The sequence below is a fragment of the Equus asinus genome, chromosome 13, assembly GCF_041296235.1.
Source record: "Equus asinus isolate D_3611 breed Donkey chromosome 13, EquAss-T2T_v2, whole genome shotgun sequence".
NCBI lineage: Eukaryota > Metazoa > Chordata > Mammalia > Perissodactyla > Equidae > Equus > Equus asinus.
Genome location: NC_091802.1, coordinates 14,933,987 through 14,946,382, shown reverse-complemented (window position 1 = coordinate 14,946,382; position 12,396 = coordinate 14,933,987). Strand labels below are relative to the sequence as shown.

Below are 12,396 nucleotides of genomic sequence, written 5' to 3'. Positions count from 1 at the left end.
AATTCCAAAGCCTTTAGTAAAAACTGGAGGCACGGAGGGGTTGGTAAACAGAGAGAGGGCAGGGCCACAAATGGTCTGCAGAAGCTGGGCACGGCTCCCGTTGTGCCAGCAGCTCCCTGAGCTGGGGCAGAGTTCTGGGTTAGAACTGGTGACTAGGTCAGCGAGAACCTCCTGTGGCAGCAGAGAGGTGTGAGGGGTCACAGTACTCGCTGAGCTTTCCCAGTTACCCGCAGCACCGCTGAGAGCCAGCTCGCGCCTGGGATCTGCCAGGCGTGGGTCACCCTGCTCCAGCAGACGCCCTCTAGGCCCCTCACATTTACCTTTGCCTGGGCTGCCCCTAGATCGGGCAACCCCTTCCCTTCCCACTTCCCACCGAGACTCAGAGAAAACAGCATGGGCCTCAGAGGGAGACAGTCCTGAGTTCAAATCCTTGCTTTGCCACAGAGTCACTGAAAGACCTCGGGCTGTCACCTCACCCCAGTTTCCCCATCTGTGACATCGTGCTGTGCAGATCAAATGGGGCAATGCCCAGCCCAGCATCTGACACCTTGGAGGCGCAGTATGTGGGTGCTGACATTAGTGTCATAACCACAAGGGAGGCCTGTCACATTCTCTCCGACAGCCCTGCCCTCCTTCTCAAGCCCCCGTTGTGTGCTGTCAGACACGAGAGCCCCGCTGAACCAGCATGTGACTACACTAACCACAGGGCCGCCTCCCCAAGCTGTCCCCAGTCATGTGCTGACGGAGTCAGACCCTGACCCTCCCTCCATCCTGTCAGCCACCGCCACCTCCCCGCTCAACCCCATCTCACCCAGCACACTGGGCATTTTAAATGCACGTTCTCACAGCCAACAGAGGCCCAGGGGGCACGGTGCCCCAATTTACACCAGGAGCCGGCTGTAGAGCTGGGCCCAGACTCGGGCGTCGTGATGCCTGGCCCAGAGCACTTGGAAAGGCCAGGCAGAGGCCAGGCTTCAGAGGCATCTGTCGGGTGCCTGTCCCTTGCGGTGGCCCACCCACCTCAGCCTTCCACACAGGAGCCTTATCGTCTACCCCAACCTCGTCACCCAAGCCCTCCCCTCCCGCCCCCTCCACAGTCAACCCAATAACAATGGCCCACAGGTCTTGAGCACTGCCCCAGGCACTTGTGGATCTTCCTCCTAAATATTTCTCAGGAGTGGCTCCTCCTCCCCAAGCCCACCTACCCCAACACCCCCGGACAGGACCACCGCAGAAGCCTCCTCTCTGGCCTCTCTGCCTCCCCTTTCTCCAGGACTCCTCCTTCCATGCAGCATGTAAGTCTTATTGTCACTGCCTGCTCCACACCTGCTGTGGCTTCCCACCACCTTCAGGGTGAGGTCCGAGCTCCCTCGGCCTGGCACCCTGGACCTCTCCAGCCTGACTGCCCACGCATCCCCCCATACACAGCGTACGAACCAGCCACCCAGAGAAGGTTGGAAACGTTGGTTCCCCCATGGCCATGCTCCATAAGGCTTGCCCCTGAACACTGCACTTCTCTGGCATCGTACCTCTGCCTGGAGCACCCTTTCCCCAACCCCGGGTGCGAGACATGAAGGCATCCACAGTGGCCCCTCGGGCTGGGGCTAGAGGTATCACTGAATGTGTGTGACCTGCTTTCTCTTCACACGGGGGCCCAAGGACACGGACAGTGCGCCCTCACCCCCAGGGCCCAGCATGTCCTGGTTGTGGGGGACAGGCAAGTCAGAGCAGAGAGCCTTCTGCTCCCACTCAATCCTCAGCCTGCATCTTCCTGAACAGACTCCTCAGACCCCACATCTTCATCCATAATGTTTCTCCTGCACAGAAAGTCTCCCCCAGCCCCCCCAAGTCTGTGCTTCCTAAAGACATTCCCCATCCTCAGAGCCACCTCAGACACTTCAGTCTCCTATTCCCAGGGACGAAGGTTTTCTGTCACACACTTGCACACCGGTCTGGGGTTGTGCCCCTGGCAGAGGAGGGTCTGCCACCTCCCTACTCCCCCAGCAGGGCCACAGGCCTCAGACTGAAGTTGGGGCAACAGCAGAGCAGGACCTGGACTTCTGGCTCCTTCACCACTGTAAGCTTTCATAAGCTGATAGCACAGTTTCCTTCCTCACACGAGGGATGCAGACTCAACCTCTGAGACCCGGTAGGGAGAAGTGAGCGGCTGTGGTCACAGGATGGTGAAGACTGACCTGGGACCACAGGCTGTAGGATACGCGGCTAGGGGCGGGGCTATGGGCAGCTGCAGGGTTTCAGTGTGTCTGCCCCTGACTCAAGACTTCTCTGACATCTGGAGTTCTCTCATCTGCTCCCACGGATGAGAAGTGGACATCACTACAGGGGGTGGCTTGGGAAGGGTGGAAGGTCAGGGGCAGGCCAGGAGTCTCTCCAGCCTAGGGAGGCCCAGCCAGGCACAGGAATCAGAGCCGAGGGCCTGGCGTCACAGTCTGAGGGGTTCCTCCTACCCTCCCCGCCATCTTCTTGTCACTTTCTCAGACTCTCCCCAGCCCTTAAGACTCAGTGCCAGTCTCACCTCCTCCAGGAAGCTCTTTAGGATTGGTCCCTCCCTAAGTCTCAGGACCCCACAGCTTGGAGCAGAACTGCCACAGCTTCCTTTCTCCCATTCAGACTGGAGCTGCTGGGCCCTGCTCTCACCCTCTTCCCGTAGCTTAGCCAAGCTGCAGGCTAAGAGACCTCCTTGCAAGCCTGTCTTCATCCTGCTGTCTGCTGTCCACCAGCCTGCAGAGTGCCCAGGCCTCAGAAGGCGTCAGATAAATGTCACCTGCTGAAAAAGGTGCTGGGGCGATGGCTGGTCATTCCAGAGGCCACAGGAGACACATGATCAGGAGCCCAGAGTGATGCCGGGGTTAGTGTCCCAGGCCGTGGGGTATTGTAGAGCTGAAGGCAAGAGGGAGGCCTGGGCTGGAGTCCCGTTTCTACTGGTTCTTGCTTGTAACCCTGGACAGTCACTGCCCCTCTCTGGGCCTCAGTCACCTCCTCAGTGCCGGGAGGGGGGGACCAGAGTCTAGTCTAAGACTCTTCTCTGGACATTCTTGGTGATGGGGGATCAAAGCCTTAAGCCATAAAAAAGCGTGAGACCCTCTCCACTCCACCCCCACCACGTAACTGAAAATACAGGTAAGTCTAAACTGTAAAATAAGGAAAAGGAAGTTCAACAAACTGCTGACCTTTCCATGATGACTATTTTGATATTTTTGAAATATCAAATATTAAAATGTGTCCCAAAACATATGCTTTGCTGGTGCTCTACGCAGGTCTGGCCTGCCTCCTGGGTGGTCAGGCCTCATGGTGGATGCTAATTCTGAGTTCCCTCCCAGCATGGACTCAGCTCTCTCAGACACTGGCACTCACCTGCCGGCCCCCACCCATCCTTCAGGGAGAACTCAGGCTCCAGGAGCCTTGAAACACATCTGCCTGAGGTTCATGTCACTCTTCTGTCAGCTTCTGACCAGTGCAGGAGATCCCCGGGAAGCCTGCCCAGATCACTAGGCAGGACCACCCCGGCCTCAGGCTTGATCTGAGCAGCCTCCAGGGGCTCACTGAAGTGCTCAATCTCATCCCTGGGGCCTTGGGGGCAGGCAAGACTCATGGCTTGGCTTGCCCCAAGTGGCTTCCATGGGAGGTTTAAGGCCAGAATGGGACCCCTCAGGTGACGGGAAGAGAAAGTGCCCCCTCTCCCCACACACAGGTTCTCGTACTGGCCCTAACGTCAGGAACAGGAAGCAGGCTCCCCCAGTGCATTCGCCCTCTACCACACAGACACAGCCCCCACAGTTCCTACCAAGGCTCACCTTCTCACAGTCCTCACCCTCATCAGCTGAACCCCTGCGCTGTAACAGAAGGGTGCTCTGCCAGCCAGGGTGGGCATCATCGGCCTCCACGCTCTGAGGACAAACTTGGCACAGACCCCAGCACCTCCCAGAGTGGGTGCTGTGGGGAGAGGGCCCAGGGTGGGGAAGGGGAGGCAGCTGGAGGAGGAGCAGGGTGGTAGAGCTCTGGAATCTGAAGCCACAGGCTGTCTGTCAGCAGTGTCGACAGAGCCTCAAAAGCCCTTCCGAGCAAGCCTGGGGATCTGACCCACTGAGCAAGAGCATCCCCCTGGGGAAGTTCCCACACTTTCTCTGACCTCTGGCTCTGACTGAGCCCCATCAGAGAGACAGACGGGCAAGGCTGCGCTCAGGGTACAGCAGTGCCTCGGGGCACGGGGTGAGGCTGACTTACTGGTCATGTAGAGCAGACTGTGGAAGAGCCACATCCTAGCTGGAGCAGAGGCAGCGGTGTGAGCCTCGGCCTGTTCAGCTTCCCCTCAGCTCAGCGGCCAGGAGGCGGGGACAGAGGCACGCACACAGGCAAGGGCCCACAGGCACTTTCAAGTATTCAAAGACGCTCCCACTCGTACACAGCTGGCTGCGTGGCTTCCTCAGCAGCTGTGGGCTGGGTCCTGGGAGCTTAGAGACACATGTCAGCCCTGCTCCATCACCCACACTTTCATGAAACAGTGAGCTGGGGTCTGGCCTGGGAACAGCTCTGGATGTCCTCGGCAGCAGACGTTGGAGGTGCAGGAGCAGTTCTAATCCGGCTGTTGTTTATCATCCGTGAGTGAAGCCCAGTCCCCGGCCCTGCTCCAGGATCCCCACCAGACACAAGCCCAGCACCCAGCCCGGGGGTCCTTGGCAGAGGTCACCTCAGCGGGGAGAATGGGGTCTCCCCCTACAGGAGGTGTCCTCACAGCTAGAAACTGGGCTCCTACACCTGGCCGGAGCACTCACGGTCCCGAGGCTGCAGAGGGCAGGTGAGTGGAAAGACCCAATGTATTGACTGGAATCACTGCCTCAACTCAGCTTTGGCTGCATTCTCTTTAAAACCTGGCTACAGTACCACGATGCTGGAACTAATCTAACAGAGCTCCGAGCTACCAGAAAAATGGAAGAAGTTCCATAAATCTTTTGGCATACCTCTGACCCAACCCAGCATCCCAGGGGATATACTGCCAACAGGCTGCAGTCATATTTAAACGCTAACTTCCTGATTTCTCAAATTTTCCCTGTATGACCATCTGTCACAGAAGATAGTTTCTCCTGCACCCCTGCATGCCAGATTGTCGGACGTGCACAGCAGTGCTGACCAACAGGACTCTGCGATGAGGTTCTAGCTCAGCACTGTGCAATACGGCAGCCCCTGGCCACGTGTGGCTACTGAGCCCTTGAAATGTCACCAGTGAAATGAGGAACTGAATTTTACATTTCATTTAATTTTAATTAATTTACATTCAAAAAGGCAGGGGACTCTAGTCTCTCTCACAGGACTATCTGCATCCCCAGGGAGAGAGCACTTTGATGTGTTAATATAAGTGTTAAAACATAGCAGACAATGGTGTTGAATTAATGACTAGATGAAAATCAACTTCATTGTTTCTCACACTGAAACCTTGCTTGGCCAAAGTTTAGTAAAGATCAATGACACCTAAAACACTTTTGCGTGTCTGCTTTGGTCTGACAAAATACCTATAACTAGTATGAGAGTGCCCTGACCTGACAAGGTTGTTTGAGTAGAAATTATAATTCACCATTTTTCACACTGTACCACCCAACAGAGAAGGTAAACAGCTGAAAAAGCGAAGCTCCAGGTCTGATGCTTCGCCTGCCAGACTACGAGGAGGCCCATCCTGAGTCACAGGTGGGAGTCCTGGCCTGTCTGCCCATCTTTCCAGGGCTGTGACTCTCCTCTCCCCACAGCTGTTTGGAGTGCCAGGGGCACTTGGCAGAGCCAGAGGGGCTCCTCTCCCCACCACTGGTCCAGAAGGTGAAGAGAGTAGCCTCAGGCCACAGAACAGATGGCCAGCGGAGACAGCCTAGAACCCAGGACACAGCTTGCTCGAGACTGCTGAGAAGCAGGACTTCGCTTTTGGACTGTGAACTTCAGGACACCTCAGAAGGCCAGGCAAAGCTGATGACTGGATGCTGAAGTGGGTGCAGGGCCATTTTCTGCATCTTTGGAGACCTAGAATGCTGATTCATGCTGCATCCATCCAGGATGTATTTACCCAAGCTTGTTGGTGCCAGCATGGCAGACTCCTAATCATGAGTATGCATAGGGGCCCTTCAAGCCCCTGACACCTGACAGTAACTGCTGTGCCCACGAACCCAAACTTAAGATCCCAAGGGCAGACCAGGCTGTGTTGTAATGCTCCCCCTCACAGCATCTAGTACAAGGTTGGGTGTTCAGGAAGTACACGCGTATCCAAAAGGAATGTGAAAGTGGCTTCCTAACTCATTTTACTTTAAACAAATGTTAAGGGACCAACATGAGGGACATGCTACAACATAACCGGACGGGACTCTTCAACAATGTCAATATCCTAAAAGACAAAGAAAGGCTAAGGAATTGTTCCAGATTAAAGGAGACTAAAGAGAGGATACCAAATGCAGTGCATGATTCTGGATTGGATCCTAGACCAGAAGAAAAACTGCTTTAAAAAACATTATCGGAACAGTTGGCAAAATTGAAACATGAACTACAGATTCGATCCTACTGTACTGACTAGATAAAATTATACATTTCCTGAATTTGATAACTATACTATGGTCATATGAGAGAAAGTCCTTGTTCTTAGGAAATGTACAATGTTTAGCGGGTAAAGGGACAAGATGTATGCAAGTAACTCTCAAATAGTTCATGGTTCGGGGTGGGAGGGGAGGGAAAGAATGATAAAACATGGCAAAATGTTCTTTCTTCTACCCTTAAAACTGTTCTGTAATTTTGAAATTATTTCAAAATGAAAAGTTATAAAAATTACAGGATGGAGGAGACACATTCAGCATGAGGTAAAGGATTAACTGTTCCGTCCTGAGAGTGAGTCCAAAGCACTGATGTCTGCACTCACCAGCAGGTGGGCGCTGTTCCCACAGTCCTGCCTCACAGCCTGAAGAGGCAGGAAATGTTCCTAATTACTCACTTGCCCGAGTCCTAGGAAGCTGGGGGGAGAAAATGTGGAAAAGCGAGGACTTTACTGAGACTAGAGGCGAGGACAGCAGTGGAGGACAGAGTGGGCAAAGAGGAGCTGTGGAGATTGAAGAGCAGTAGTAACCACTACCCTTGACTGAGAGCTCAGGAGGGAGAGCCAGACTCAGGGCCGAGGGCCGTCCACGCAAAGCCCTCATCTGATCCTCACAGACACCCGATTCGGTTGTCCCGATTTCATAGACGAGGATGTTGGCTCAAAGAGAGGTTAAGTACCTTGCCGAAGGCCAGTGGCCAGTAAGTGGCAGAATGAGGACTGCAAGAGGTCTGTCTCCTCCTGAACCAGGACTCTGAACCACTCTAAACCCCACTGCCTTCAGACCCATGGGCCTAAATCCCTCCCAGTTCCTGAGCTTTTAAAAAGCAGGGACCTCATTTCACAAACACACACTGGGATCCTGGCAATGACTGGGTGCATGGACTGAACTGTGTCCCCCCAAATCCATATGTTGAAGCCACAACCCCCAGGGTGACTATCTTTAGAGATAGGGCCTTTAGGAGATAATTAAGGTCATAAAAGTAGGGCCCTCATCCAATAGGCTTGGTGGTCTTAGAAGAGAACAGAGATCTCTCTCACTCCACGTGTATGCACCAAAGAAAGGCCATGTGAGCACACAGCGAGGTCTGCAAGCCCGGAAGAGGCCTCACCAGAACCCAACTATGCTGGTACCCGGACCTTGGACTTCTAGCCTCCAGACTGAGAACGTAAATTCTGTTGCTTAAACCACCTAGTCTACAGTATTTTGTTGTGGTAGTCCACGCTGACTAATACACTGGGCTACCTCGTAAAAAATCTCCCAAATAAAACACTGAATGGTATCTGTGTGTGTGTTGGGGGAGGGGGACTTAGTGGGGACAGAGCAAGGGAGAGGATCCTCTTGTCCTTTCCTACCTCAAGGGCTGGGGAGGGAGGTGCTACGCTGGGTCACGGAACCAAAGGTCCAAGGGCTTAGGCCTCTTGCTTGCCCCCACCTCCTTCGTGTCCAGCTACACCCCCATGCTCCTTGGGAAAGTATGGCAAAGACCCTAGAACTGACATTAGTACCAGAAGGAAATCTGGAGCTCAGCCCAGTTGAGCGCTTCATTTGACAGACAGGGAAACTGAGGCCCAGAGAGGTGAAGAGACTTGCTCAGTCTTTTCCAGTTTGTATGTGAGATCGCTCCATGCCCAGCTCCAGCCACCATCCTCTTTGACTCTTCCCAAAAGACACCACCTGAGCTAAAAGTGCTGCCTTTTGCTCACAGGCCCTCCGAGAAATCCTTGCCACTGACAAAAGGGGGCACATCACAGGATTAAGCATGACAACCCCAGGAAGGGACAAGAAGGCCCTGTCTCCTCTCCTGCCCATGATGTGGGCCTCTCATCCTCACTGACCTGCACCGGCCCAGGAGCAAGGTGACAGACAGTCTGAGGAAACACGAAGTCTCAACTACTGAAGGCCCTGGTCATCCAGAGAGGGCCTTCAGAACCACTCAGACAGACAGAGGTGAGAGCCCTGGCGCAGGGGACTCACTTTGCAGGTTCAATACCACCCATACTCCAGAGTGTTATCTAAAGCACAGCAAAATCCCACTTTGATGCCTCACAACTATTTGAAATAGGCTTCTGAGGCAGCATTCCTCTAATTGGTGCAAGGAACATCAAAGTTCTGTGAGGAGATCCTAGAATTTCATTTGACAAAATGCTACAGTGTTTTTTCTTCTAAGATTTATTTTACAAACATGTAAGAAAAGTTTTATTGTTGGTCAGATTATGCAATAACAATCTGCCTTAAAGCAAGTGTGCTATTCTCAAGATTACCAAAAACATTCTGTCCTTTTAGTTCTTAAAAGAAAAAAAAAGGCTTAACTTCTAATTTATTTGTTACGTAAGGTTTAAAAGCAAATACTTACACAGCAAACTTAGTTGTGCAGCAATTAATCAATGTGTGAAGCCATCATTTGCTGTTCACTTTGATCCAAACTGCCTGTGAGCATCGTCCCATAACTGCAGGCATGTTCCCTGAGAGCTGGAATGCTGCTTTACGCAGAAGTGCTGCTCCAGGAACGAGCTGCTGCTTCTCGCCTTCTTTGCACTGCCGTCCCTTCCACACCAACAGGACCAGAGGCTGAGGACTGGCTCACCAGTCCCTCTTTGGGGTCTTTCACTCACCCGCCAGCTTCCTATCCTGCTCTCCTGTGGCAGATGAATGCTTTCTAAAAAATATTCTGGACTATTTATATGATTCTCTAGCAAATTCCTTATAAAGCTAGGTAAGCTTCAGCTCAGATATGGCCAGATCATTGAAATTTGAATTTTATGGAGGTCTAATTAATGAGATTTTTTTCTTATGTAAGTACAGTTTACGCACTTCTGAGTAATCTTCCTCATTCTGAAATCTGGTGGTCTCAGCTAGAAGCAGACTAGCCTGCAGACAAAGGTGCCAGAGTTGGGCCGAGTTACCACAATTTACTCATTTACCGAACACTTTTTAGGTACTTCCTACTCTGGACTGGCCTGGTGGGAGGATATAGAGACAACAACACGAAGACACCTGCTCATTATGAGCTCACAGGCTAGTGGGGAAAATAAAACATGAAAATAAAGTGTTGAGGGTACCAAGCAGGAAAACGAGAACTAGCCTGTTCGAGGACCCTGGGGCCTTGGAGAACAGAGCTGTGCCTGCAGCGGGGGGATTTACACACTCATCACTTGCTCACGGACAACCTGCTGGGTGCCAGGCGTGATCCTAGGACTAGGGAAACCCCCCTGAACAAGCCAGACATGGGCCCTGCTCTCCTGGAGCTTACAGTCTAGCAAAGACAAGCAGGAAGAGGGAATTACAATCCAGTGCATAGGGGTGCTGGCTTGGGGGGTACAGAGATTTGGCATTATACACACAGTTCACTTAGGCAAACACAATCGTTATTTGTCTGAAAAAGTTTTTTGAAAAAGGAAAAAAACTCCCCAATTTTAAGTAATTTGGGCCATTCCGCCTGCCTCTCCACTCACCGAGCAGACAGGCAGAGCCTGAGGCAAGCTTGTGACTCTGCTGCTCCTGCGGCCTCTCTCAGTTCCCAAGGGCCTTTTCAAAAGTGAGCTGCTCATCTGACTGTGAGTCTAACACCTAAAAATAAGTGGGTTTTGCACAACATGGCCCTAATTACAGCCCAACAACCACTTCACTTGGTACTTAACCAAAAAAACCATGATCGGTTCCCACATGGGCAGGAACCAACTTCACTGGACCTCACGATGCCGGTCTTCAACATGGCACCTTCCTCAGGGTTTCCAGGAGGAATTTTGTTTACATTCCATTTTTATCTTAGGCGTGACTTCATAACCTAACCCCAGAATGAGCCAAGACTCATCATGGCAGGCCAGTAGGACACATACAGGGGCTGACTGCCTGGCCTGGAAGTTGAGGGTGGACTCCTGGAGGAGTCTCTAAGTCCTTGAGGATGAGGGAAAAGAGGAGGCAAGGCTGAGGTGGGACGGGAGAGGACCAGGAGAGTGTGTAACAGACTGAGCAGAGTCTGGAAGGCTGGTGAGATCCAGATGGGCCCAGGGGACCAGTGAGCAGAGGACAGGGAGGACAGGAGAATAAGCCAGGGACATGCCGGAGGCTGGATCCTGACCAGCCTTGTGAGCTGTCAAAGGAATGTGGAATTTATTCCAAGGGCAACAGTAAAGCTTTGGAAAGGTTTTCAGCAGAGGAACAACAGGAATAATTTTCTTCAGAAAGTTCATCCTGAAGCACATGGAAAGATGCCCAACATCATCAGTCATCAGGGAAATGCAAATCAAACCACAATGAGATACCATTCACATCGGAAAATAACAAGTGTTGACAAGGATGTGGAAAAACTGGAACTCTCGTATATTGCTAGGGAGAATGGAAAATGATTCCACTTGGGAAAATAGTCTGGCAGTTCTCCAAAGGTTAATGATAAAGTTGCCATAAGACCCAGCAATTTCACTCCTAGGCATATACCCAAGAGAAACAAAAAAAAATATGTCCACAGAAAAACTTCTACGTGAATGTTCATAGCAGCATTCTTCGTAACAGCCAAAAACTGGAAACAATGCAAATGTCCATTAATTAATGAATGGATAAATAAAATGTGGTATATCTATACAATGGAACATTATTCAGCAATGAAAAAAAATGAAGTATTGATATATGCTACAACATGGATGAACCTCAAAAACATGTTTAGTGAAAGAAGCCAGTCACAAATAGCCCCAGAGTGTACGACTGCATTTATATGAAAAGTTTAGAATAGGCAAATCCATAGACAGAAAGTAGTTAGTGGTTGCCGGGGGAAGAGGGAACGGGGAGTGACTGCTAATAGGTACAAGGTTTCTTTTTGGTGTTTGAAAATGTTCTAAAATTGATTATGGTGGTAGTTGCACAACTCTGTGAATATACTAAATGCCACTGAAGTATACACTTCAAATGGGTGAACTGTATGCAGTGTAAATTATATCTCAGTAAAGCTGCTAGCAACAAAAGTTCATGCCAGCTGCAGTGCACAGAACGGAGAGGGAGAGATGGGGCAGAGACCAGGGAAGAGGCTGCTAAAGGGATGGACTGGGAGAAGAGAGTGTTCATCTAAGGGGAGGGATTCATGGGATCAGGCGAGAGGAGGCCAGGGGAGGAGAGTTTACATTTTGTGGTGGGCTCCACAAGTTCTCCTGGGTAGCTGGTACCTCTCCAAGAGGTTTCAGTTTCTCCAAGTGGGAAACTGAAATGAGGTATCTGCAATTATCATCAAGCAGCAAGAAACACATTTAAAATCTCATATGTGTAAAGACCAAGACGAATACAGAAAAGTGTGTAGCCTGCTGCCCACATACATGAGGAATGCCCACGATAGAAGCACGCTGAGCTGCCCACCAGGGGACTGTCCCAGCTGTCTGTCTTCGCTCCCAAACTCCAAAGAAAAGGCCTGGGCATTCAGGGCACCCATGAGATGTTGCAAGATCTGAGTGTAGGCTGGAGAGCGAGAGAGGAGAAGGCCAACAGCTTTGGGAAATACACTTAAAATCTTTAAAGATACTTTTCTGGGTTCTGTGTGTTTGTGGGAACTGCAAGGCTGCTGAAGTGGGCACTTTTCTTGGTTAGATCAAAGACCCAGTTTTGACTACACACCACCACCCTTCCAGAAAGTCTACCCCGATCTCTAGCAGGAGACTGGTAAGAGCTGAAAGGCCATGGGGAAAAAGGGCCTGCACTACTGGTGGGAAAGGGTCACAACCGGGAAAAACAAAGGAAAATCTAAGAAGGGGCATTTTCTGAACACTCAGAGACCATGTCAGTTGAGACCCTGACCACAAGGACATCTCTGTCCCACTAGTAGACCTACAGA

At 51.4% G+C, this 12,396-nt stretch overlaps 1 protein-coding gene across 8 annotated transcripts in view; it reads right to left on the bottom strand.

Moving 5' to 3' along the window:
- Positions 1-4,402, bottom strand: part of ITGAE (integrin subunit alpha E) — a 65,442-nt gene extending 61,040 nt beyond the window's left edge. For 7 of the 8 annotated variants that reach the window (XR_006512242.2, XR_011493624.1, XR_006512241.2 and 4 more), the window contains exon 1: positions 4,246-4,401. Coding sequence is in view for 3 of the 8 variants with exons in the window: in XM_014832678.3 (XP_014688164.1) it covers positions 4,246-4,279 (34 nt within the window). In the remaining 5 variants the exon portion in view is untranslated. Of the gene's footprint in view, positions 1-4,245 lie in introns of all 8 variants that reach the window. The other variant, XR_011493627.1, reaches the window with a different exon arrangement.
- Between the last annotated feature and the right edge of the window lie 7,994 nt (positions 4,403-12,396).